The 27,647-nt window shown below is 43.2% G+C and overlaps 1 protein-coding gene across 2 annotated transcripts in view; it reads right to left on the reverse strand.

The window, feature by feature from the left end:
• Window positions 1–20,433: 20,433 nt before the first annotated feature.
• Window positions 20,434–27,647, reverse strand: part of DNAAF11 (dynein axonemal assembly factor 11) — a 210,929-nt gene continuing 203,715 nt past the window's right edge. The window contains exons 11-12 of one of the 2 annotated variants that reach the window (XM_069220770.1): window positions 25,206–25,288; window positions 20,434–22,803 (exon numbers count right to left, since the gene is read on the reverse strand). In XM_069220770.1, coding sequence (XP_069076871.1) covers window positions 22,620–22,803; window positions 25,206–25,288 — 267 coding nt within the window. In that variant the 3' untranslated portion in view covers window positions 20,434–22,619. The remainder of the gene's footprint in view (window positions 22,804–25,205; window positions 25,289–27,647) is intronic. The other variant, XM_069220771.1, reaches the window with a different exon arrangement.

A 27,647-nucleotide genomic window follows, 5' to 3' on the forward strand; every position in this document is an offset into this window, starting at 1 on the left:
GTATTTAACACACTGAATTCCTCATCTTTCACCTATCTTCTGGGTCTTCTCATGTGATAAAGTCAGTAAGTTTGACCTGTCATAACTCATCAGGGGGAGAACGGTGGAGGTGTGATATGTATCAAGCAAATTGTAATTAGGATCCCTCTTTAAACTCCCATTTGTAAAGGGATCGGAATGTATCCCTGAACTTGTAATGAAAGCTTAAGTGTCTATGGGACGGGGTCTCTGTGTAGACTTAAGCAGCAGGCAGAATAGTTTGTAACCACTGAACAAAGCTACCTTTTCTCTGAAGCAGGGGCCTATTGCAGCTGGATTCGGATGAAATCTCAATGCTTTCAAAATAGCATGAGGGGCAGTTCTTATCAAGAGGTAGAACCCCGTAGAAAATGGTCCAATCGGGATAGAAAATTTGTGGATTGCTGCAATAGTTGTTCCTGTTCAGTCCTTTCATTGGTGAAGAGTTTTCCCTCTAGCAGTCGATACTGTAGGAAGTATCTGTCAAACACATAACTTTGCTGGCATTGTTCCAGGAAGTACTAGTGATTTTGTCGAGAAGATTTCTACGTTTTGTGAATAATTTAGATTTAGAATGCATTTCAATAACGTCTTTTCATTCAGTTTCTTTAATTCACAGACATTAGAACCTTCACCCACACCAGAATGAATAATCTCAGTGTTCATGATTATAGCTCACCTGGATATTAAAAGTAAAGACACAAAAGATGAGGCTAACATGCTCCTTTTTCTGGTCTGCATTTCAATCTGCTTGACCCAGGAGCTGCAATAGCTTTACAAACGTTGTTTAAACTAGTGGCTATGGCAAGGGAGAAAGAAATCTGCACATCCTCCCCAATAGGCTTGCAGGTAGAATGCAAAGGAGATCTTTGAGACCACTTATGTGCAATTTAATAATAAATTGGGACTCCATCCTGCCCCAGACATGTCACACAGTCCCATATAGATGCTACCCCTGCATGCTGACATCTGTATTCCTCCTTTTTCCATGCCATCATGTGTGATATGGCTGACAACAACTGAAGTGGTGAAGGCAGTACACAAAATCTATTAACTCCTGAAAGTCCACTCCATAGAACAGGGAAGTAGGCAGATGGTGAAGAATCTGCAGGTAGACAGGGTTTCCATCAGAAAGATTGCTATTGAAGTTGAGTGACTTATTCTTCTGAAGGATACATCTAGCTGCAGATCTCCCACCGTTTCAATCCGTAACAAAGCAGTCCATTACAATATGAGGTATGACTGAGGAGTGGACTTGTATCAGGAAGTCCTGCAGGACTGAATGGGCAAAATGCCCATCACCATGGGCCTGAGAAATAATGCAGTGATGCCTGGTGAAAGGTTGGACTCAAGTCCACGTAGTGGCCTGGCCAATGTCCAATACTGGAACACCACTAACTAGAGCTGTAGCTTTTGCTCTAGTGAAATGAGCCATCAGGCCTTCTGTAGGATTCTCCTTGAAGGGGTCGTAACACAGTCTAATTCAGAGAACAATCCAATAGAACAAAGACCATTTCTGAATCACTTTTCGTTTCTCTGCACATGTGAATCTAGTCAACAGCCGGTCATCAGTGAGGTCCTCCATAGTCATTAGGGGTAATCAATACGGAGAGGAAGAGTGTAAGAAGTCTAATGGACTGCCACACATAAAAGGGTGACACCACTTTCAGAACCAAGGATGCATATGTCCTAACATCTAGCTTGTCTGTGAGGAAGGTCATGAATGGAGAAGGGACCCACAAAGCCTGAAGTTCCTGAAGTTTGCAAACACAGTGTGCAGAAATGACTGCAATGGAGCACAGTTTACATTATGAGTGCAGCTGTGAATAGGTTCAAACACCAAACACATGACAAAGTACAAGACTATCATGTGGATCTATTGCGCCATAATATAAGGAGGAAGCCGAGACAGTCATTTAGGAAAAGCATCACAACAGAAAATCTGAATAAATAAGGTCGATGAGGTCAGCAGGCAAAATTTAAAGAGGCTGTCAACAAACCATTAACTGTGGTCAAAGCACAAAATTGCCAGGCCAAAGACAGAAGTAAGAGACTGTAATATATTGACTTGGTGAAGTACAGCACACAGCCAGAATGACAACCACCACTCCAGCCAGATGTTTAAACTCTTACAGTTGGTGTCACTTAATTACCATGCAAGGAGTTGCAGAATGTGGAGGTTTGGGTGGAGCATCCTGCTCTGTTGTTGGGACAACAGATGCCCCCAAAGAAGAAGCTGAAGAGAAGTGCAGATACTCAGTGCTAGAAGTTTTGAATTCCAGACCCTCCAGGCTCAATCCTTAACAACCAGAATAACTTGGACTAGGTCTCCCTTCACTTCCTGCTCAGAACACGAGAGATCAGAGCAAATGGTGAAAATGCATCCAAAAGGCAGATGTCACAAACAAAGAATGTGTTTACCGAAGACCCATGAGGCAGACAGTGTACACATTCTTGGTAAATTGAGTCCTCTTACATTATAGGATATTAACATGAACTGTCACGTTCAGTCAGCATGAGTCTCCTACTGTGAGTAATAAATACTGAGTTCCGTTGCACCAGTGAAAAGTCTCAAAAAGTCCACAGTCTAAACAATATAACAAGTAGAACATATTCTGTCCTATAACAGCATAAACTCTGTTTACCAATGGTAGGTGCAGGTCTGTTTTAGACACCAAGGGCTGAAAACTGCCTTGTCCCTCTGGTACTATGGGTGCAGATATAGAAGCATGCACAACAAGAAAAAAAGGAAAATGCACACAAAATTATATATAGCAGCCCCAAAATAGCACTTGCTGCATGAGAGAGAAAACAAGAAAGCAAAAAAGGACCCCAGAAAGTATGGTTGAGCCCAAGAGAGACTCCTCAGCACCAACTGCTTCCATATTGCTGATCAGTCCGAAGAAGAGCGTTGCCTCTAATGGAAGATCCCCCTGTGGTGACCCTCAAACAGGTGCATAATTTCACACGAGTCCTCCATTCCTAAAGCTTGACTGCCTATGGTGGCCTTTATGGTCTCTTACGAGAATCCATCTTAAAATCCACAATGTCAAGCAGCATCTCCGACTCTGCAGCAGATTATGCTATTACCTCCCCATCCTTCCCCTTGAATTGAAGACTCTCTGGCAGGACCCACAGGTAATCTCTTTGCTTCGCATTCAGTTTCTTCACCACATGGAAGCATGCCTCTTTACCAGTGTTGCAGCTGCTAGATCTTGATAGATCATTACCTGACACCCTTTAAAGAAAACGCTGTGCTGCAATTTGCCAACCTTGAAAATGTACTCCTTTTGCAAGTGCAAACACAACGTCACCACGCCATTTCTCAGACAATCTGGATGGTTACTACTTCTTCCCAACGTTGGTGAACCAATGCACCTCTACAACAATGGCATACACCCGGTCTAAAAAGAGACTGCATGCAGCTCTTGTTATCTTCCTCTGCTTCCATCTTTAGGTTTTTGATCCTAATATTCTCCCTCTTAGAGCTGTAAGGACTTTAATCTGAGATACCAGCGATGCAACTGAAATGGCAACTACTTGACCGGGATCCACTACTGACAGATCAGGTGCTCGCCTGCATCCACTCTTAAGCCCAGCTCTTGCATGTCTCACATAATGTTGCTTGCTATATCTTTATGCAATTTCGTTAGACCCTCATTTAGAGACATCTCAAAGTCCTGTTTAAAACTTCTCCAAACAAGTACGCTATCTTTAGTAAGGGGGAGTTACTTTTGACTTTTTTACCATTTCTTCAGGAAGGTTCTCTTCTTGCTCCCCCGTGTGTCCTTGTGCAAAACAAAGCAATGGGATTTCAATCCACTTCATACACCGATTTGCCCCAGATAGGCCCCTCAATGGAGGCTTGGATAGGATCAGCTATAAAAAAAACTGTATCAGATTATCTCAGTCAGGCAGCAAACGCCACATTAACCATCAATGTAGAGTTATCCCTACCCGGACACGAGAGAGTTTTAAGTTCCAGAAGGTGACCGCCTTCCCTACATAGATTCTGAGGAATGTCTAGTTGCGATTTTCTCTTAAAAGGTGCGAGTCAAATGCAATGTTATGCCCCATTCCTTAAAGCTGCGCCAACTCCACCAGTGCTGACTTTTATATTTCCAAAACTTTTTCACATTAATATTTTTACATTTAAATATCCTGCCTTTTCCACTGACACGCCAGGAGCCCTTGTGACCATCTCACAGTGGGTGTGGGTTGGGGCACTATATAAAGTGTAGGCTGGGGTGTATGAAGTTATGTGGTTGAGCCTCTAACTCTATTAAATGGTGATGGCGTTGCCAGTTGTCTTCTTCGGGAGCTTGAAGTGATCATGATGCATAAAGTGTTTTTGTTCATGAGAGTGGTTGAGGTCTGAAATCTCTCGACAGTTCTAGAATTTCTGGCAGCCATTATAAATGACTCCCAATAAGAGCCACAAAAGATATATTTTGCTTGGTATTCAGAGAGCAGGGCGGTGAGCAGTTGGGTTCCTGAGATTTCCAGTGCCAGCAGGTTAGAGAGTGAGCAGAGACAGCAACCAATCAGCAGTGACAGTGACATATGGATCCTGTGACGTTCTTCATCATTCTGGTTGAGCATATTTTTCTTTTTTTTTTGCAGTTGCATCATATTCAAAAACCTGTCCAAGTTAGGAGGCCCCTAGAAACTGTCGAGAGTTTTTTTAGACAGCACCCATGACTGGTCTAGTAATGCTTACTGTGCATAACTAAACCATATTGTTTCCCAAAGGTGGCAATCAGAATTCAGGCGTGGAGCACACACAATTGGAGGTACCAACGTGCAGATCTTTAATTTAGGCCCATTTTAAATGCAAAAAAAGACTGGCCCACAAAATGGGTAAGAGGGAGGGTAGTGAGAAATCTGTGGTTACATGGAATACCCTTCAGAAAGAGCATTACCAAAGATAAGTAATTTGTACTGCTGATGAATACCTCCAACTGTAAATTATCCACTTTTAAGATAGCTATCAAATCAGTACCTGCCAAGATGGAGGGTCTGTGGATTGGGCTTCAGATCAAAATGTCCAGCAGGACCGAACGGGTGAAATGCTCTTCTTATTGTTGTCAAGGCAGTAATGCTTACAGAATGTGTGCACTGATGCACATGTAGAGGGCTAGCAGATCTTACGAATGGGCACTCTGAAAGCCAAAGCAGTAGCAGCTCCCTTGTCCCTGGTAGATTGGCAGGGCAAAGAACGTTGTGAGGGCAATAGATTGCCCAATGTGAAAAGGTGTCATGGATTTAGGCAAAAAAGGTAGTCTGGTTCTCAACATCAGTGTTTCTGGGATAATAGGGTGTAGAGTGGCTGCATCAAGAGACTCTAAAGCTCACCCCCACAATGAGCTGAGGTAATTGCATAGAGGAACATGGTTTTGGGAGTCAGGAGATGCTGCAAACAGCTCTGCTTTGGTGTGAATGGGGTATTGGCTTGTAAAGTGTCTGTATTGTGAGCTTTTCACCAGGCCACAACATTGTCCCAGTGCCCTCAGTAAATACATGTTGTAGCATAACACCTGGTTGTGTGATGACATCCACATCTTCAGGAAGCAGATCAAGCGCAGTCCATCCATATATAACTTTATTTCGGCTATAAGCCATAAAAGTAAACAATACAAGACATAACATGATTAAGAAGCATAGCACTTTAAAAATTTTAAGAATGTATAGACAACGTTATTTTTAAACATTTTTTGTTTTTACGAAATCTCAAAGACATATAAAAGTATTAGGTTGTTAAAATGTAACTTCAATTAATTAAAATTTTATCAAACTAATTAAATATAATCTAAAATCAGGACATTAGAAGCACATGATTATCAGAATTCTAGTTCGTGTCACCTGTGTATTTTACAAGAACCTTGCCGCTGAGTGACCAATTTTAACATTTGTCTCTGTTATCCGAGATAAAAGAAGAAAATTGCATAATTTTTTTTTTTTTTTTTTTTTTTTAAGAACCCTAATTAAATAGTGAGGTCATATATTTATAAAACATACAAATCGTCATTATTCTTTAAACTAAAATCCAGACCGTTTAGGTTTTAGGTTCATCCGGTTAAAAACTGATGTATTAAGTGAATATAGTCTAAAACCAATGTATTAAAATTACACATTTATAATAGTTCTTTTGTTCTTAGTAACCATGCACTTCGCAGATATCCCACCACAGAAAAAACTATTTTATCATTTGTATCAGTTGTTAGGAGTCGTAATGCCGTATTCCATTCCCTTATCCCAATAGCCCTACATAGTGGAGCAATCCACTTTTTCCTAGGTACCAAATATCTAGGGCAGAAAAACATAAAGTGCGCGAGTGACTCTTTTGTCTTTTGACAATGATGGCAGTATATTGAATTGCAGTCCTCCGGTCTCCATTGCGCTGTAAATGACTTAAGCGGAAGAGTCCCTAGTCTAAATTTAATAAATAGTGTTTTGGTATATGGAGGATTTACATTATCCATATAGGCCTCGAACTTGGGACTACATTTATGGTCTAAGAACTGCAAAGTCAGACTACCATGATTTTTTAACCAAATTTGGGTCAAAATGCTCTCCCAGTAACACCTTTTTACACGTTCCTTTGTTCCCTTTGCCAAATTGTGGGGAGCACTCCACACCTCCTCCATTTTAAGAAATTTACACGTATCTCTGATGTATCTGAACCAAGGGATCTTTAATACGCTGTCATTTGCAAGAAATTCATCTAGTGCTTTATGGAGAATGGACCGGTCCTCTGAGGACCAAAGATTAATCCAATACATTAGGGGTCTTAATGCAATTTCATTGTGTATTTCATTTAGGGCTAAATCAAATCTTAGTGGAGTGAGAGGGGTGCTCATCGGCAACTTTAGGAAATTTCGAATAAACCGGTTTTCTACAGTGGTCAGACACCTAGAGTTGGTATGACCCCAAAGCTCGGCACCATAAATTGAGGCCGCTACTGCCACTGATTTGTAAACGGTGATGGCAGGTGTTATCTCCCCTTCACAAGTATTAGCTATTTTCTTAGCTATCACTATAGACCTTTGCCTAAGTGTTGTCAGACTCTTCTTAATCTGTGCCGACCAACGTTGGTCGTCACTTAACCTAATCCCCAAATAATCAAATTGTCTGACTCTCTCCACTGGTTGGCCTGCTATCATCATTTTCCCCCTAAATAGTTTGTGTGGGTTATAGGCCATAAACTTAGATTTTGTTGAATTAATTTCAAGTCCTCTGTTAGAGCAAAAATTATAAAAAGTGTCCAATTCATTTTGCAAGCCCATAGGTGTTCTTGAAATTAGTAAGGTGTCATCGGCGAACATTAAAATAGGGACTGGGGTTCCAGCTAATCTAGGGGCATCATGATTACAGTGTAGCAATTGGTCCACAGCACCGTTTATGTAGAGGTTAAATATTGTTGGTGCCAAGATGCAGCCCTGCCTAACCCCTCTATTGACGGGTATGGCTTCCGTTAGGTCGCCACTATCTGACCAATGTACATGAGCGTAAGTCCCTTCATGGAGATATCTAATCAGTCTTAGTAGTTCGCTATTGGGTTGATAACTCTCCATAACTTCCCATAATGTATCCCGAGGTACCATGTCAAAAGCAGCTTTTAAGTCGATAAAAGCTACATACAGTTGACTTTTGTTGAATGACAGGTATTTCCAGCAGAGGAGGTTAAACCTAAATACCTGGTCTATTGTACTCACTCCTCTTCTGAAGCCTCCCTGGGATTCTGAGAGAATTTGGGCATCATCTATCCATGTCTGTAATCTGTTCAGCACTTGCTTAGCGAAGATTTTTTGGCTAACATCAATAAGACTGATAGGTCTATAGTTGTTAGGTTGTTCCCTTGGCCCTTTCTTATAAATAGGGACTATAACTGCTCCTTGCCATGTAGTAGGGAGTCCTCCCCCCCCTCAGTATTTCGTTACTAAGTGCGTTTAGATACAATGACCACGTTGTCAGACGAGAAAGATATAAATCTCCTGGGATACCATCAAGACCAGGGGCCTTTCCCTTGCGTGTGGATTGGAGAGCCTCTGTTGTTTCTTTTATGGAGAATAAGTCCAGGTCAAATTTGGGTGGTGTTGTACTCCCCCACATTAGGGTATTGCCAACAGGATCATTAGGTTTTAGTAGGGGTGTAATAGTGCTATTGGTATGTGGTTTTCTGTATATATTTGAAAAGTGCGTCATCCAAATTTCTGGCTGGATGACAGGGTAACTTTCCATTTCTTGAGGGCTACTCTTATCTGACACTAGTTTCCAGAATAGGTTAAGATCTTTCTCCTGGAGCGCCACAACCATCTTGTTCCAATTCCTATTCGCCCATTCTTTTTTTGCATTTTTAAGTACATCTTTGTATACAGTCCTGCTCTTCCTTATCTCTCTTAAATTCCCTTCCTTAAGTGCTCCCAGTAAGTGTATCTTAGCTTGACGGCAGGAGTTGGAGAACCACCTAGAGGTTTTAATCACAGTCTCTGTCCGCCTCCTTACCGTCTGAAAGTGTGGTTTTAGTCGGATGGCCAAGATATTATGAAGATAGACCAAATCAACCAATTTGATATTTGTATGTTTCAGGGGGGAAAGTGTTGTTGCAACTGTTCTATAAATCGCTAGCTGGAAATTTACATCACTTTCAACCCGATCCCATTTCACATTTTTACGGTCATTGGTCCTAATGAGGGCACTATTTGAAGTCCACGTTGATAGTGTCTTGGAACTAAATAAGATAGTGGAAAAGGAGGTACTTAAGGCTAGATGGTCACTATCAATGCGAGGGAGAACTATCATGTCAGTTAGGGATTTCCAGAGGGCGTCATTTACTAAGACATAGTCCAGGTGGCTAGTATATACACCTCTCCTATATGTAGGTGACGCCGGATTGTCTGATCTGGTATTCCCATTTACTATTCTTAATCCCTTTATTTTTATTAGGTCTTCCAGTAGGTCTAAGGCTCCTCCTTCTTTCTTAGATGTAATTTGCACCGGCCCTGATCTATCCCATGAGTCTGTGAACTGGGATCCCTCTTGCTGATTGCCATCTCCGCGGTTCAATTGCATATTGAAGTCGCCCGCAACCATTATACCCCGCCCAATAGGTAAGCAGTTAAGAAATTCTACTATTGAACTCATCTGGATGGTCTGGGTCCTTTGGGTGCCAGGTCTAATATATAAATTTACAATTATTATGTTAACAAGACCTTTAACAGTACTAATTTCAACTGCAACGGCTAATAAATCCCTCAAAGGGGATACTATCTCTTTAACTTTTGGGAACAAGTCGTGTTTTAACCAAATTATCAGGCCGCCTGAAGCCCTACCTGATGGTGATGGTAATGCAGCCTTCTGGAAGGTCCAATAGCCTTCTCTATTTACTACAGATGGCGCCCAGGTCTCCTGTAATAAAATGATGTGGTGTTGATCTATAAGTCTGCACCAGTCAGGATTAGCTATTTTCTGAGTCAGGCCTGCCACATTCCAGGATAGAATCTTAATCGGTGGGTCATGGTCATGCCCATTTTCTGGTAGATTTTCCCTAGTCTCATATGTACAAAATATTTCTTGCTGGGACTTTTCCTTTGGCGAGCCACTACAATAAGTTTTAGGCTCTGCTCCCAGGATATTAGGTAAGTCATTTTTTGTAGTATAAGAGTCGGGATTGGGTATGCCATTGCTCCCAACTACAACGGCAGGAACTTCAACGGCAGAGACTTCGCGTCAATCTATGTCTGAAGTATGGGTTTGCTTTCGGTCCCTTATCTGCGGGCAAGAATATTGGGCCATTATAGTACTATTTATCTCTTGTGGAGACCGGTTTGTCAATGATTGCGGAAGTTTGTGAACAAGTGTCATTTGGGAGGAGGTGCCCGGTCTCATTCTTTCCTCAAGTGCCAAAAGGCCCTTAACTAGATTCTGACTGGTCAATTTTATCCCTATGAGATCTGATGTTGAACCTATTTTTATAAGTCTCTGTGCAATGACTATATCGTCCCTTATAATGGATCTACACTTCTTTGTCCTTCTTATCCAATGTATAACTTTGTTTTTAAGGGAATCCCCTTGCTCAAATTGATCTTTACTTAGCTTCGGGACGTTTGTTATGTAAATATCATAGACGTTATGTCTAGTCTGGCATTGGAGGTTATTTCCCAAGGGGCATTTGGAGCTTGTATCTAGGTGTCTTTCTCTGTGCACCTTCCAATTATTCCCTGTGTCCAAGGGTGGATTGTAGTTATTACGAACACACGCTGCAGGAGGTGCGCTATTGCCCCCCTGAGTAGTCTGTGTTACCATTTCGACCCTTTGACGCCTACACCTCTGTGGGATGGGTGTTTCCGGTGTTTCAACTGACTTTGGTAAGGAATTAAGGTCTAATTTTTGTGGTATCTTCCTTATATCCCCAATTACTGCAGATATGCCGTCCAGCTTCTCATATATCATATGAGTAAAAGATGTAAGATGCTCTCTAAGGCTTAAAATTTCATCTCTTATCTGTACTAGCTGGAAGACAGCTAGATGTTCATCTTGAGTGGCTATGACTGGGACTGGTTTCTCAATTTCCCTTGAGATGGTTCTCTCTAATTCAGCTGGCGATGATAGGACAAGGGGTAAGAAGCGGTTATTGCAGTTTGGCAGGGGGGATACACCATCTTGCTGGTTAGGCAGATTTAAGTTAGGGCTCTCTGTTGGATTCTTTAAAATTTCTAACTTCCTAAGTTCTGTGCTGGTGCCTTGGGGTATAGATATCTGCGAATCTCTGTGAACAGGAGCGAAGAAAGATTTTATGACATTAGAGGAGGAAGAAGCATCTTTCCTACGAGATTTTGAGGGTTTCGTGGCTAGCAAACTCTCCACTTCCTCTATAAGATCGTCAATTTGGGTGAGCGTACAATTTTCGGCCGCGTGTCGAGGTGCTCTTTTTGCCCTTCCCTGCTCAGTAGGATTACTGGTAGCTTTCCTTTTCCCCATCTTGGTAGGCTATTTGCCTCAAAGACGTTTATAACTAGTGCGCGAAGGGGGAGTTATGAATACCTTGGGTAATAAATTCCTGAAGCCGATAGGCCCTAATTGGGAGGTAGTGCGATATGGGTAAGATTGTTTGTACTTAAATAGACCCAGACGCACTGCTTTTAAGGGGCATCACATTTGAGCCTACCTCGTTCAAATTATTAGGGGGGTGGCCCTGCCCTGGCTCTTCCTGGCAATGACGGGCAAGGACGGGCCCGCCCTTGGCCCGGGCTTTGCCCGGGCGCCGCCCGCGCGCGTCCCGCGCAGCGGGAGCGCGACAATGTTTTTAAAGGGCTCCTTGCCCTGACGTGTGGCGGCTGGCCCCTCCTCCTGCTCACAAGTGCGCTACCCGCGGCAGCGGGAGCGCGACAGTGTTTTTAAAGGGCTCCTTGCCCTGACGTGTGGCGGCTGGCCCCTCCTCCTGCTCACAAGTGCGCTACCCGCGGCAGCGGGAGCGCGACCGTGTTTTTAAAGGGCTCCTTGCCCTGACGTGTGGCGGCTGGCCCCTCCTCCTGCTCACAAGTGCGCTACCCGCGGCAGCGGGAGCGCGACAATGTTTTTAAAGGGCTCCTTGCCCTGACGTGTGGCGGCTGGCCCCTCCTCCTGCTCACAAGTGCGCTACCCGCGGCAGCGGGAGCGCGACAATGTTTTTAAAGGGCTCCTTGCCCTGACGTGTGGCGGCTGGCCCCTCCTCCTGCTCACAAGTGCGCTACCCGCGGCAGCGGGAGCGCGACAATGTTTTTAAAGGGCTCCTTGCCCTGACGTGTGGCGGCTGGCCCCTCCTCCTGCTCACAAGTGCGCTACCCGCGGCAGCAGGAGCGCGACAATGTTTTTAAAGGGCTCCTTGCCCTGACGTGTGGCGGCTGGCCCCTCCTCCTGCTCACTGTCAACTGCTGCCTTTCAATCTTCAACCATGAAGGGGTAGATTGTGCAGGTATGGGTGCAGAACCTTGCCTTGCTGCTGCCAGAATAGATCCTCCAACAGCAATAGCCTTATCAAAGGACAAATGCTCATGTCCAGAAGTTCAAGATACCATTCTTCTGCCACAATCTGGATCCACTAGAATGTTTTGCATCCGGTCTTTCCTGATCTTCTTCAGGACTTCTGGTTCCATTCAAGCCTAGCAAGCATGCTCTATGGAACTTCAGTGAACAGAAGTTTTGACACTGTGTGTTCTTGGTGGTGGCAAAAAGACTAACCCAGGGAATCTCCTCATTGTTGGAAGACTTCATGTGCCATCTCAGGGTATAGCTGTCATTAGTGATCCGCTATACATCACGGCTGAGCTCATCTGCCTTGATGTTTAAAGATTCCCACCATGTGGTCCATGATCAGGAAGATGTCCTGATGCTCCAGCCAGCTGCTGAGTCACTGTGCCTCTTGGCAGAACACCCAGGATCCTACTCTGTCCTGCTTATTGCAGTACCACATGGCAGTAGTGCAGTGGTGTTGTCCGGGAAAACCTGCAAAGACCTTCCATTGAAGGATGGCAGGAAGGCCTTCAGCACCAGGCAGATGGCCGGCAACTCCAAGCCTAGTCCAGCAAGGATACATCTGTCACCAAAGCGAGCTCCAGGTGGGGAAGGGAGAGGGGTTTGCAGATTGCGGTCCACTGCAGAACTTGTGCAATTTCCTCTGAAACCTGGATGACGTGCAACAGGTTTCCTTTGTGCTGGGCCTGAATGATCTGGAGGGTCCATGAGTCAGGTGTAATAGCTTGCCATCCTGAAAACAAATGCCTGATCCTGCCTGCCACAGGGTTGCAATGCACTGTTAAGGGTAAATTAAAGCCCTTGGAGGCTGATGTCACAGGGCAGTAGTCTGGGTGAAATCATGCCCCTGGTGGTCTGTAGATTTTCTGTTCGATCCTGGCTTCCTGCCACAAAATGACTGGGTTCACTGCAACTGTGGTGGCGGGGCCTAGTGGTGTGCCAGTACTCTGGAGTAGCCTAGGAAGGGTCAGGCTAGTGATTACATTTTCAGGCAGAAGTTGAACGGTACATGCTATAGCTCTTCTGTCTTTGAAGCATTTATGAGATGAGTCAGCATTTCTGCCAAAGAGACCACCAAACTCTCAGGAGCTGGAAGGTGAATAAGAAAGTCGGGGTCGCTCAGTATCAGTCTGTAGCACCTGGCCACTGGTTTGTTCACCGGTTGGTAGGAGCAAGACTTTGCTCAAGAGCTCATAAGGGTGTTTATTACATTTTCCTTGAATAGAAGTAAAGGCTCAGGTGAGGCTGGCTCAGGGTATACAACCCAGGTAAGGATGTTTGACTTACCTCCAGCTAAAGGTAACTCTAGGTCCAGGATCTCAGGAGCTCATTTAATCACCATGCCAGATGATGCACTCTCCTCTGTTAGAAGCCCAAGGGGTGAAATCACCCCTATTTCAGGAGAGGTGTCCAGTCCACTTTTATCTTGCCGGTACCAACATCAGCAACGGTGATGTTGGGACCAGCTCTGATTGTTTCATTTCATTTATTTAGCACACTGATCCTCCCTGAAGGGATGTCCTGGTGCTAGGGCTGACATATAAAATGCAGTGGTTAGACGAGTTAAACAGAAAAGTTTTTAGCCTCTTTTTAGCCTCATGCGCAATGGAAGGAGCTTGGAAATCTCCTTCAAATAAGGTGGAAGAGCGTCCCAAGAGTGGATACCAAATGGGAAAAGCAATGACCCCCCCCCCATCCGGGCTCAGTTAATTTGATTCTTCACAACAGTGTTTGAGCTGCTAGACTGAAGATTACTAGTTGGTATATATCTCTGGACATTATTCCTGAAAACCAGAGCACCATTGCCATAAACAGCCGTCAGTATGGCATAGTAGTGTAAACACCATCTGCTTCATCACTAGTAGCCAGTGAAGCTGGTCCAGACTAGCGGAAGCAGAGTCCCTGTAGGCGCTACCCAGAATCAGTCATGCAGCTGTGTTTTGAATGCTTGGAAAACAGATAATCAGCCATTACAACACACAGGGTCTGATTACAACTTTGGAGGAGGTGTTAATCCGTCCCAAATGTGACGGATATGCCACCAGCTGTATTACGAGTTCCATAGGATATAATGGACTCGTAATGTGGCTGGTGGTATATCTGTCACATTTGGGATGAATTAACACCTTCCTCCAAAGTTGTAATCAGGCCCACAGTGTATTCATAAGCCAGATGACTGACTAATGGTCTTCCTGCAGCCATGGGACACTCATCTGAAGATCTTCTGGATCATCTTCAGTAGGCCAAAGCGGACTCCGCAAACTGCATTTGTTCATGGATAGAGTTTCATCAAAAATTATGCCCAGATTTCTTGCAGATTTGGCAGGTGTTGGGACGGTGCCCAATAAACTGGACCACCAGGTATTATTCCAAACTGAGTTTGCTTTACCAAACAAGATGACTTCAGTTTTCTCCCCATTTCACAATAGGCAGTATTTTTGAATCCAGATAGACACATCCGACATGCAGCTGACTAGGTTCTCCTTACTGGTGTCCACATCCTTCCCGACTGAAATCATATGTTGTGTTTCATCAGCATATGATATGATGTCTAGTCCTCATCTCCTGATGATGTTAGCCAGAGGAGTCATGTACACATTGAAAAGTGTCGGGCTTAGGGCTAAACCTTGGGAAACCCACAACATTAGTGTTAGAAATGGGGCCTCTAGTTGGAAGAGGTATACACCCTTGTCCAAGTACAGACCACAGTCCGAGTCAGGGTAAGCCACAACACAATCTAAATTATCCTGTGCCGGTAGCTTGGCACTGAGCAGTCAGGCCTAGTTCAGAAGGCAATGTGTAAAGTATTTGTGCAAGAACTTATACCATAACACAGTGAGAACACCACAAACATACATCACACAGGTATAGCAAAATAGAGAATATTTATCTGAATAAAATACTGCTGAAACAATGAAAATCCAATGTACACAAGCAAAGGTATGAATTTTTAAAGATTAAATCCCACTAAATCGCTTAAAAACACAATAGCTCCAACTGGGGCTATCACGGCATCGTTGACGGAGTCGTTCTGAATAATCCAACACCACAGGTGCCAGTCACAGAGTCGCACGGACCCCCAGGTACGGTACTTTTTGGAAACAAAGAAACTAAGATGTCGCACGGAGTCGGAGAGATGAGGCGTTGCTGGGCCCGGTCAGGCGTCAGTCCCTTACGGCATCCGGGGTGATGGTGTTGGTTTCGCATTGCGAGGCAGGGGGACTCGAGCTGTCGATTCTGTCTGGTTGCAGGGGGAGCTGGTGCGGCGTCGATGGCGATGCGTCAGTTCCTTGTGACCCAGCGGGGTCAATGGATCCAGTCAGTCAAGACGTGCTGTGTCGACTGTGCAGTGCTGCAATGACCCTGCGTGACGTCAGCGGTGTCACAGCAATGTCAGACTTGCGTTTCAGGCTGCTGTCATTGCGAGCATCGATGTCCATGGAACGGGAGCAGGCTGCGGTGTCAGTGCTGGCATCGCTTAAGTCGGGAAACTAGCTAAAGCCAGTAGGTTAAGTCTTTGCTGTCCCAGAGACTTCAGAACAGAAGGCAAGCTCAATCCAAGCCCTTGTAGAGCACTTTGGGGAAGGCAGAGTCCTTCTAGCACAGTCAGACACCAGCAGGCAGCAGGGCAACAAGCAGGGCAGCAGTCCTTCTCGGCAAAGCCATCCAGATTAGTCCTTTGGGCAGCCAGGCAGTTCTTCTGACAAAGTTCAGGTGTAGATCCTGAAGTGTCTGATTTGGTGGGGTCAGAGATCCAGTTTATATACCCAAAAATGCCTCTGAAGTGGGGGAGACTTCAAAGAGTGGTTTTGAAGTGCACAAGTTCCCCTTTCAGCCCAGTCCTGTCTGCCAGGATCCCTGTGGTGGGGTTATCATTCCTCTGTGTGAATGCAGATGTGACTGAGTGTCCTGTGTTTATGGTTGTCTGTGTGGAATGCACAAGGGGAGCTGCCAACCAGCACAGACCAGACGTGGATTGGAGATTGGCTGTAAGGCACAGATGGCAGTAAGTGCAGAGAAATGCCCAATTTCTAAAAGTGGCCTTTCTAGAATAGTAATATTAAATCCAACTTCACCAATAAGCAGGATTTTCTATTACCATTCTGGCCATACTAAACATGGCAGGGCTACTCCTTTCAGATTAGAATCTGCCACTTAAAAGTATATGAGGACAGTTCTAATGCTAGTCTATGAAAGGAGCAGGCCTCACAGTACTGGAAAACAAATTTGTGGGTTTTTCACTACCAGGGCATGTAAAACATATAGGTACATGTTCTGCCTTTTACTTACAAAGCCCCGTGCCCTATGGGTTACCTAGGGCCTACCTTAGGGGTGACCATGAAGAAAAAGGGGAGTTTAAGGCTTGGCAAGTAGTTTTAAATGCCAAGTCGAAGTGGCAGTGAAACTGCACACACAGGCCTTGCAATGGCAGGCATGAGACATGGTTAAGGGGCTACTTATGTGGGTGGCACAATCAGTGCTGCAGGCCCACTAGTAGCAGTTAATTTACAGGCCCTGGACACATGTACTACACTTTACTAGGAAAATGCAAGTAAATTAAATATGCCAATTGGGTATGTGTCAATGTTACCATGTATTTAGGGAGACAGCACATGCAATTTAGTACTGGTTAGCAGTGGTAAAGTGTCCAGAGCTCAGAGTTGTAAAAGTACTTGCCAAGCCTAAAACCCCCCTTTGTCTACATATAGGTCAACCCTAAGGTGTGCCCTGGGTAACCCCTAGGGCAGGGTGCTGTGTAGGCAAAAGGCAGGACATGTACCTGTGTATTTTACATGTCCTGGTAGTGTAAAAATCCTAAATTAGTTTTTACTCTGCTGGGAGGCCTTCTCCCTTCGTAGGCTAACACTGGGGCTGCCCTCATACATTGTTTGAATGGTAGCCGCTGATCTGAAAGGAGTAGGAAGGTCATATTTAGTATGGCCAGAATGGTAATACAAAATCCTGCTGACTGGTGAAGTTGGAGTTAATATTACTATTTTAGCAATGCCACTTTTAGAAAGTGAGCATTTCTCTGCACTAAATCTGTGCCTTACAATCCACGCCTGGCTGGGGTTCATTGACAGCTCCTTGTGCATTAATTCAGACACACCCCAAACACAGGATACTCAGCCTCACTTGCATACATCTGCATTTTGAATTGGTCTTCCTGGGCTGGGAGGGTGGAGGGCCTGCTCTCACACAAAGGACTGCCACACGCCCTACTGAGACCCTGGCAGACAGGATTGAACTGAAAGGGGACCTGGTGCACTTCTAAGCCACTGTTTGAAGTCTCCCCCCTTCAAAGGCACATCTAGCTATGAAAACAGGGTCTCTGCCCCCTACCAACCCAGACACTTCCTAGAGAAGAGAACCTGAACCAGAACCTGCATCCTGCCAAGAAGACCTGCCTGGCTGCTCAAAGGACTCACCAGTCTGCTTTCTGTGAAGGACTGCTGCCTTGCTGTTTCCCTGCTGCCTTGCTGCTCTCTGGCTGTGGTGAAGAAGTGCTCTCCCAGGGCTTGGATAGAGCTTGCCTCCTGTTCTGTGAAGTCTCAGGACCAAAAAGACTTCATCTCTGCAAGAAGGACTCCTTGTGTGGCAAAAATCGAAGCACAGCCTGCCAGAAACGACGCACAGCCTGCATCGTGGTGAAAATTTCACCGCACACTGAACCGGAACAACGCAGCCCGACTTCGCAACAAGAAGATCGATGCAGCGGCAGTGTAGCGACAGGAAATTCGACGCACGGCCTTACCGGATTGACGCACAGCCGAGCTGGAACGACGCAGCCTGACACAGAGAGGAATCAACGCAGTGCCTGCTGTGTGGTAGAAAATTGTACGCAACACCTACCGGATCGATGTAGCTCCTGTGACTTCATCTTAGCAGCGCTGGAAATCCACGCATCGTCCCCAGGACGTCTGAAAACACCGCAACCCGAAGAGGATCCACGACCGAGCACTGGAAATCGACACACTGCCGTCCCTGCGTAAAAACTAAATGATGCACTGCTGTGTGCGGCCCGAGAAATCGACGCACACCCTTTTGTTTCCACGCATCTCCTCCTCTGCAGCCCTTTGTGGAGATTTTTCACGCAAACCAGGTACTTTGTGCTTGAAAGAGACTTTGTTTGCTTTTAAAAGACTTGAGACACTTTATATCACTTTTCAGTGATATCTCTACATTTACTTATTGCATCTTTGATCGTTTTGACCTGCATTTATCCAGATAAATATTATATATTTTTCTAAACACTGTGGTGTATTTTTGTGGTGCTATATTGTGGTATTGTGTGATTTATTGCACAAATACTTTACACATTGCTTTCTAAGTTAAGCCTGACTTCTCAGTGCCAAGCTACCAGAGTGTGGGCACAGGATAATTTGGATTATGTGTGACTTACCCTGACTAGAGTGAGGGTCCTTGCTTGGACGGAGGTAACCTGACTGCCAATCAAAGGCCCCATTTCTAACAGGGCCGCTTCTTTTCCCAGCATTTAAAGAGCTCACAGGATGAGCTCCTTCGTGCCCACCATCTTGGCCACTCCTCGTGAAGCAATTTTTCAAGATAAAATAATTGCTCAGAGAATCCACTCCCTGAAGGTACCCTTGTACTTTCACAAGAACTCTGTGATAGGCTAAGGTCTTTACTTTAAAGAAAACAGAGAGCATCCAATTTTTTAGTCACCTGGAGAATGGAATAGGTGTTTACAGGCGCAGCTCTGAGCTTGGAGTTTATAAGCCTTAAGGTGGATGATTTACACAAGTCAAGAGTGCCAATAATTAGATCTCCTACCAGAAAGACAGAGGAGCAAATGTAAATCCTGGGGTTAACTACTATTATTTTTGTAAACTTGTTCTTGAAAGAGGGAGTGCTGCCAAATCAAGATTTATTACACCTCTCTTAACAGAATACACATTCATGAGGTTTTGGAAATTACTACTCTACTGCTGCATTACCTGAACCTCATGTATTTTGTATTGTATTGTCACACAACAAGTTCAGAGCATGTTAAGGCTCAATGTATTCTAGACACTTGCCAGTTTGGATTTGGCCACATGCATGAGCTGGAATGTTCTCTCATATATCTCTGAAAGTATATTTTAGGTCTGAAAGAGGAAGGCTCCTTAATCCATGTCAAAATTACCAAAGAGCTCAGCACTGTTTGACACATACTGTAACATCCACATGGACTGGTTCAATTAGCTGCAGGAATGAGAGAACAGTTCAGGAGATGGATGTTGTCTTTGCAGACTAATAAGCAAGCAGAGGATAAGAATGGGTTTCTTTGTGCCAGCAGCATTCATAGTAAGATACAGATTACCTTAAGGCTCTGCATTTGTCATCTATACCCTTACTTGTTTAATATTTACATCAAACCACTCTATTTGGACCTGCTCAGAAGTTATCAAGTCAGCTACCATTTATATGGTAATGGAATGCAAATTTACTAACAGGATGACCAGTTTTCAAACATGCCAAGGGCATAAAAAGGACTGGATCTCCCAGAACCTCTTTGTGTGTAATGACTTGAAATTGATATTCTGTTTTTTTGGCACAGGTCGTTTGCTTCAGAAAATGCCAGAGTGTATGTTTCTGCTTCCACCTTTGGAATTCGTAGGCCAAGAAAAATGTAACAGGTTCTTTATGTACATCTGAGTATGGCATTTGTGTCAGAAATGGTTAAAGGAATTCTTCAATCTGTTTAGAAGCAATTTAGTTTGTAATAGTGGGTGCCCTGGTTAACAAGTGGTTAGACTAAACAAATGCAATCTATGCAAGACTGGTAGGATACCAAATCTCACATTCTACATGCAGAAAATGTTGTAGGTAGATAACTGCCTGACTGCTAAATGAAGGTCAGTAGCCTGACATTTACGATCTATCTTCTCGTTTCCCTTCCAGGCTAGGGTGTTATTTTATCTGAGATCTACCCCTTGTAGAGTCCTGACATCTGCAGGAGAAGACAGACTGGGGATCCTTTGGATTGATTTGCGGACAGAGCTGATATGAGAATTCATGAATGTGCACCAAGAATATGGAACAGCTTGCCCTGCAACGTAAAAAGGCTACCCAGCTACAAAACAGAGGCTCAGTCATGGGTACTCTTTATAATAGGTCACAAGTTTGCCTGTGTTAATTGCTGATTGGATTTTTTCTATACTTTCATTCTATTTAGCAACTACCCTATTTTATTAATTTTAGTCCTTAAGGTGTCCGTTAGTCATTAACGAGGGCTTGTGTACTCCTTTTAAGGTTTTATTTGTTGTAGCTTTTGTACTTTCAGTCTGTAAACTTCATAACTGCTGATTATGTTCTACGCAGGGTAAAGCACCTACCTATAATTTATTTCATGTGCTGTGGACAGCAGTAGCAAAATAAACATAATAATTCACATAAATTGCTATTCAGCCCATGACATTTTAATTGGCGCTATAAACAAGAAGGTTACGCGTTTATTTTTTATTAATAATTCTTCTAGCACAAAAATGGTCTCAGGTGGTCAGCAACTACGAAGACAGGGGCACCACAGGGCCCAGACAGTACTAACGGTAGAGTTAAAACACAAACGTCGACATGAAAACGCAGTTCTACATGAATAAAGGCACAGGAAAGAATAGGAAGACAGAATGATGCAGAATCAAAACTTTAGCTGCTGATTGCTGTGATATTAGTGATACGAACATATGACCCCGCACCCAAACCCCCATGCTGCCCGTCACAAAAAAACCTTTACATTTTCCACCGAAAAATATTTCATTGGAAAAGGTATCTCGCCAATGTAATTTTTGTCTAAAATTAGTTTCTTCCGCCAGTTATTGTCGGCCTGACTTTCTTCATGTTAGGAATTCGTAAAAATGAAGGATTATCTTTATAAGCATGACCTGTTAACCTGAGATCAGTAATATAATATAGAACATTACAAGAGTAGGGTGAGGTAAAATTTGCATTTTTACTTTTTACATAGAAAACAGCTCTCAAGTGATATGTTCCCAGAGACCTCCCAAAACATATTTTAAGGGTGGGGCATGCGAGGTTGGGGGGGGTGTAAAAGGGGCTTCTGACACAACACCATGCACTTCTACTTCATTTACATTTAAGTTTAGCAGTACTGTAATAGTGAGAAGATATAACCGGGCAATCGAGGCAGATAAATCTATAAAAAGATTAATTTTATCTTATTTTACAAGATATATCAAAGACATGTACACATGGGCCTGTCCTCTTTTCTCTTCAATCCCATCTACTAACTTGCTCTCTGAGGAAGATCTAAAACCTGACAAACTGGTCTAGTGGAAGCCAACCGGCTGCAGGCTTCCACTGGGTGTATGACAGCCCACCAGGACAAGAAGAAAAAGAAGGCCATTGGGGGGGGGGGGCAGATGGCTTCAGTCCGAGATGACTTGGTGGTTCAGAAGGAAGAAAAAGTGTGTTAGTTCTTGGTGGGATGTACACATCTTAAAGGATCAAGGGCCACATGTATGAAGATCCGGTTTTACGACTTGCAAACTGCGAGTCTTAGTGACTCGCAATTTGCGAGTTGCAAAACCAGATGTACAACAATGTCTGCGATTCGCAATGGGGTTGCAAATGACCTACCTCATGAATATTCATGAGGTAGGTCGTAATTTGCAACCCCATTGGGAATGGCCGCACTCACAGGGATGGTGGCTTGCTGCTGTCAGCAGACCACCATGTCTGTGACTGCTTTTAAATAAAGCAGTATTTTTTTTTTTTTTTTTTTTTTTTAAAGGAAAATGGAATGCATTTCGAAAACAAAAATTACAAGTTTTCTTTTCATTTTTTCAAAGCAGGCAGTGGTCCGTGGGACCACTGCCTGCCCTGAAAAAATGTTTTTGCTACCATTCACAAAGGGGAAGGGGTCCCATGGGGACACCTTCCCTTTTGCGAATGGGTTAGCAGCAATTTGAAATTGGTGCCAACTGCGATTGTTTTTCGACCGCATTCGTGGTCACAAAACAATCATACATACCATTTATATTTGGTATTAGGAAGGGACGCCCTTGACACTTCCTAATACTGAATCGCAAAACCCAAACTGCGATTTGGTAAGAAGTTACCGAATCGCAGTTTGGGTTTTGTACATCCCAAAAAGCATTTTTCTTGTCGCAAATGGGACGATTCTGTGAATCGGCCCCTTTGCGACTAGAACAATGCTTCGAACATCTGGCCACTAGTAACATTAGTGAAGGAAGAAGCTTCACGCATAGGACAAGAGATAGATCTACACATCTTGCTGATTTTCCATTACGTGTGCAATCTCTAACAGAAATATGACTAGATTCTGATCTTGTGAATACGAACATTTTGAAAGGACATTCTACTTTTTACACAAATTAGCTTGTGAATGTGGCACATAGTGCCTAGAATACACTATAGTCTATGAGTAGAGACGATAGCATTTAAGAGAAATGAAAAAGTATAGACTAATTTTACGAATAAAGACAAAAATGTGTTGTTGTGCCTCGTGACCTTGGTACAGATGATCCTGAAAAAATTTGAAAAAACATAATTATCTACAGAAGTCCATAACTTGCCCTTCCTCCCATTAGGGCTATTCATACACCTCATATTAAAGGAGGAACGTCAGCGTTGTCTTCAAACGCTTCACTAGTGTCAATACTAATCAACTTCGGGCGCTGTAACTGGACAGGACCTTGGCGAATCAACTTCTTTTCTGGAACGATATTCGCCACATCAGGAAATGAATGCAAACTTGGATCAACTTCCAGCTTTTCAACTGACTTTGTTCTAAAGAAGAAAAGAAGCAAACATCTGAATAAGTAGCGCATTAACAAGCATTCCGCATGCACACATTGTCCTCTTTGTCACTGCAGATATCAGAATTTGAAGCAAAATTACTAAATTTGCAGTTCTTTCTGGACTCTAACATTGCACACACACTTCAATTCACTTGGAAGGTAAATTGCTTGATCATAGAGAATAAAACACCTTCCAACAAAGTGTGCTGAAAACACTATTTAGAAAACTCACCAGGTTTGCAGGCTGGGTTTTATGACATTTCTAAAACCTGAGATAAGGCAGAACGATCACAATTAAATTGGGAAAAAATATCAAAATCTGAAGTGGATTAAGGTGTGAAGAAAGTGAAACAGAAGGCCAAAACTAAGTTTAACAGGTTTGGTGAACCCATAAGGAATAAAGCCCACACTAACAGGAAACTCCAAACCATATCTTCTTAACAGCTCATCATATAGTGTACATCAGGACATCTGTGGAATCCCATACATGTTCTTTGCATGTGCCATCTGTTACGTATAGTGCCAACAACATGCAGTAATTAGGTCAACACAGTCAAACAAAAGTGTAATTTCCTTTTCATAAACTGTAATTCAGGCAGAATGCATTATGCACAATTAGTGAACATCTTGGTTACTATTGTTTCATTTCTTTACTCAAGTACCACGTACTTCTGTTTTTATGAAAATCCTCAAAATATCGTTGAGAACAACTGAAATACAACAGACACTAGAAGATACCATCAGAAAGTTCTTTCTTTCTAGATCCCTTTAAATTAAAATTGCTTGCTTAACTACTCTAAATTAATTTATTAAACACTACCACTGCACTGAGGCACATAATATGATACACTATACAGAATTTGCACAGTGACCAATGCCATAAAAGCAGTCTCACAGCACAGGTAGCAACAACATATTAGGCTACCACTGACTGCCTTGGAAGCATAAAATACAAATTACACAATCACCTCTTCGTCCCCTTCCCTGTTCCTCTCATTACGAAATTATACATTCATGCCTCCAAAGAAACTTTCCTGAGCCCAGATTCCTGCAAAATATATACTTAACACAAACCCCACCTCTCCCTCCTGGTACATATAGCTTTGGCTTACCTGGACACAACCTGTAATATACCAAGCTTCATAATGATTTGAATTAAGTACCTGAGGCGGGAGGGAGGGAGGGATGTAATGATCGGAACAGGGAAGTCTGGACTAAGAGTAATGACATTACCGGTAAGTAATCTATGCATTCAGCCTAACGGATACTTTGTTTCTGTTGCATGCCCTTTTCGTTCAATCAAACAAAGCTTTAATCAATGTAAAATGCTACTGTACAAAACAAAGAATCGCCCAGCCTGACACAGATCCAAAAGTCTCCGTAATCACCCCCAGCTGGTCCATTAATAAAATGTGGCAAAATATAGTTGTTACACAAACTTCAGCAATACAAACCAGAGGCCAAGTCCAAAGAAGAAAAATTCATTTTCCATAAATCGAGTACACTTAGGTTGTTACTGAGGAAAGTAGCCAATTTGCACAAAAATCCGTTTTAATCACATGAAAACAGGAATAAACACCCGCAAAGAACTATAAAAAAAGTATAAAAAGAAAAGAATGAGATTACAAATGAATAAGTACACAACCACTCGTTTAAGGTGTCAAGATAAGGAGCAGAATCAATAGGAAAGAAGGTTCTGTAAAGGATAAAACACTGCGACTACATGAACTGCGACCCCCCATAAATTCTAGTCAAAGTTCAACAACATAAATATATTAGGGTTAGTCTTTGCTTCCAGGTGACAGAGAAGTAAGGGACCATTGGCAAAGCAAGATTAAGCAAGTGGAGGTTCTGAGTTGGTCTCTGCTGGCAGAAGAAACAAACAGCAGACAGGAGCCAGATAGAAGGGGGCGTATTTTACAAGGAAGGCTTGTAAAAAAGTATCCTGTCTACCAGTTCACCCTCCACTCAATGTAATATGTGCAGATGACTTATAGCTGCTCCTGCTTGGCAAAAATATTCCATCTCCACCCCACAGGGGGCGAATCAGGGAATGCTGGAAGTAAATGTTAGGGTGCCCTGCTTCATAAGTTGAATTAGTAATGCACTTGTGCTTACTAAATTGCAGTGGTCATTTTATAATTCTGCCCAGAGAGCAAATAGTTAGAATATATGCGGAATAGGTTGTACTGCACAACTGACTATTGTCACAGAAGGGAAGTTTCTAAAAACAATATAGAAAATGTATTTTGGTAGACAAGCCCTGTGACATCCGTGTTAAACCAACACAGATGAGCACCTTCACACAATCTCAGGCAAATAGTCAGCAAAACACATACGATTTATTCATATTAAGTTTGAACATGCTTCTAACAAGTAAAAAAAGAGCACCTCTGCTTTGACTCCATTCTGCTGCTTTGATTCCCGCTCCCTGCCTTGGAGAGCTTTGAAGTAGACACAATCATTTCTGTAGCCTGCAGAAAGAAGATGATGAAGCTATTTGCTTAAACATTAAACACAATTGTATTTGACTTTTGCATGAAATGGAGGCTGCGAATGAAAACGCAGCGCTACTTACAAGATGTAACAACTGCAGGATTTATACTGTTACAGGAACAATCATATTCTGGGGCTCCCTGTTAAGAACGTGTTACAAACTATAGAAGCATTAAGTATAGACTGCAATGTCAGGACCATCTTGCACTAACCATACATTACATAATGGTAAAGAACACTTAAGCCTTTTTAGGATGAAGTTGAGTTTTTTTCTTTTTTTTACATTGTAAAGGAGACCAGCGCAGAACTTCAGTGCTGTAGACATCTTGGTTAAAGTGATGATGGCAGCGTATGCACTGGGAGTGAATCAGGCATCTTATTGCCTTCCAGCCCAAGGGAAGTATACATATGTTCACTGGATACTAATGGCCTGATACACAGACAGCCAGGGTGGTATCCACAGCTGGGGTTACTGCTCCACCTGTCCAGTGCCCACCGCCTCATCACGACTGGATCGGTGGCGCGGGAACACCAGACTAAGGGACTGATCACGATTTCAGCAGAGGGGATTACTCTGTCCCAAATGTGACGGATATCCCGCCCGCCGTATTATGAGTTACATAGGATACAATGGACTCATAATTCGGCGGGCAGAATATCCGTCTCATTTGGGACAGAGTAATCCCCTCCGCCTAAGTTGCAATCAGGCCCTATATCTTACTGCATGGTGATTCTGGCTGGTAACATTACATGAGGCTTTGTTTGCAACAAGCCCTGTCCCCGTCTTCACCCTGACTTTTCTCTCTAGCAAGCGTCCCCTGGCTAGAAATAATCATACCTTTCCTTCCCCTTCCCCCCACCTTTCTCCATCCCCACCCCAACCCACCACGCACAGAAGCCATTCCACACATTAACCACCAGCTATCAGCAGGTGGTAAATTTGTGCTTTAAAACCCTCAGAAAAGGGAACACCATGCAGAATATTGCTGAGTTATTCAGACGTCCGCTTATTCGTCATTCTGAGGTGTTTCACTTGTAATTGCACTGTACTAGTGGGGTGTTACCGCACTGTAATGGTAACTATGTGTGCAGAATTTTTACTGCATCTATACCTTGCAACTCATAATTCGGGTTAAAGGGGTAACACATTAAAAAATGTGTAAGTAACACACATTATTCAGATTCTGCATTGCAATTTGTACACAGATATGCAGGAATTATTTGGATGAGCAGTGGAGGATACAGTAGTAGCTTAAAGAGTGTCTGTCCTCAGTTCAATAGAGTTAGCCCAGATCAACACGGAATAATGAATTGTACTCATGTATGGTTGTCGTTTTTGTAACAGTCTTAAAAACTTGTCTGTTCAATTCAGTTGTCCGGAATCCTTGTGCAATAACTATCAAGCTTTGTAAATTAACTTTATCATAGAGTTACACAGACCGCTATATATAAAAACAATGCCCTTTCAGTCTTAGAATCCTCATGAATTATGCAAAAAAGGAATCTAGGAACTCTGGATAGTTCCCACATTTAGGCAGACAGCAACTCCTTTATAGAGCACCCTACAACACCAGCAACACTCTGAGTAGGCTTTCCTCAAATTTCTGTTTTTCTAGCAAAATGTTTAGGCACAGGGTTAGCTCAGTGCCATCCATGCCGACCTAGAAAGTGACATAAGACCTGATTTAGATATTGGCAGACGGGTTACACTGTCACAGTGGTGACTGATATCCCGTCCACCGAAATCCTAATCCCATTATGTCCTATGGGATTTAGATTTCGGATATCCGTGACTGTTGTGACAGAGTAACCCACTTGCCAATATCTAAATCAGGCCCAAAGTCTTAGTAATTTTTTACTTTTGGAAACTTGAAAATTACCTAGAGCTCCTTGCTTCCTTTTTTGCATAAATATATAATTAAATATTATTTTGCGTTTAAAAACACCCATAGAAATTAACTGAAAAAACTAGAGGTTAAAGTAACGGTAAAGTTTGGTGACATGTTCAGTAACAATGAAATGTTTTAAACTCTATGTTAGACCTGGCATCCTTGGTGTGGGCTTCCCTGTTTTTTTTGCCTCTGCTTCCCATGTTCTGACTTTGTCCTGTACTCTGTTTTTGCTGTTTTTGATACTCGGGGCACTTTACCACTGCTGACCAGTGCTAAAGTGCAAGTGCTCCTGTGTAAATTGCATGTGTAGTTGGCTTTTCCATGATTGGCATATTTGATTTACTTGTAAGTCCCTAGTAAAGTGCGCTACAGGTGCCTAGGGCCTGTAAATCAAACGCTACTAGTAGACCTGAGGCACTGGTTGTGCCATCCACATGAGTAGCCC

Source organism: Pleurodeles waltl, chromosome 2_2 (assembly GCF_031143425.1).
Source record: "Pleurodeles waltl isolate 20211129_DDA chromosome 2_2, aPleWal1.hap1.20221129, whole genome shotgun sequence".
Lineage (NCBI taxonomy): Eukaryota > Metazoa > Chordata > Amphibia > Caudata > Salamandridae > Pleurodeles > Pleurodeles waltl.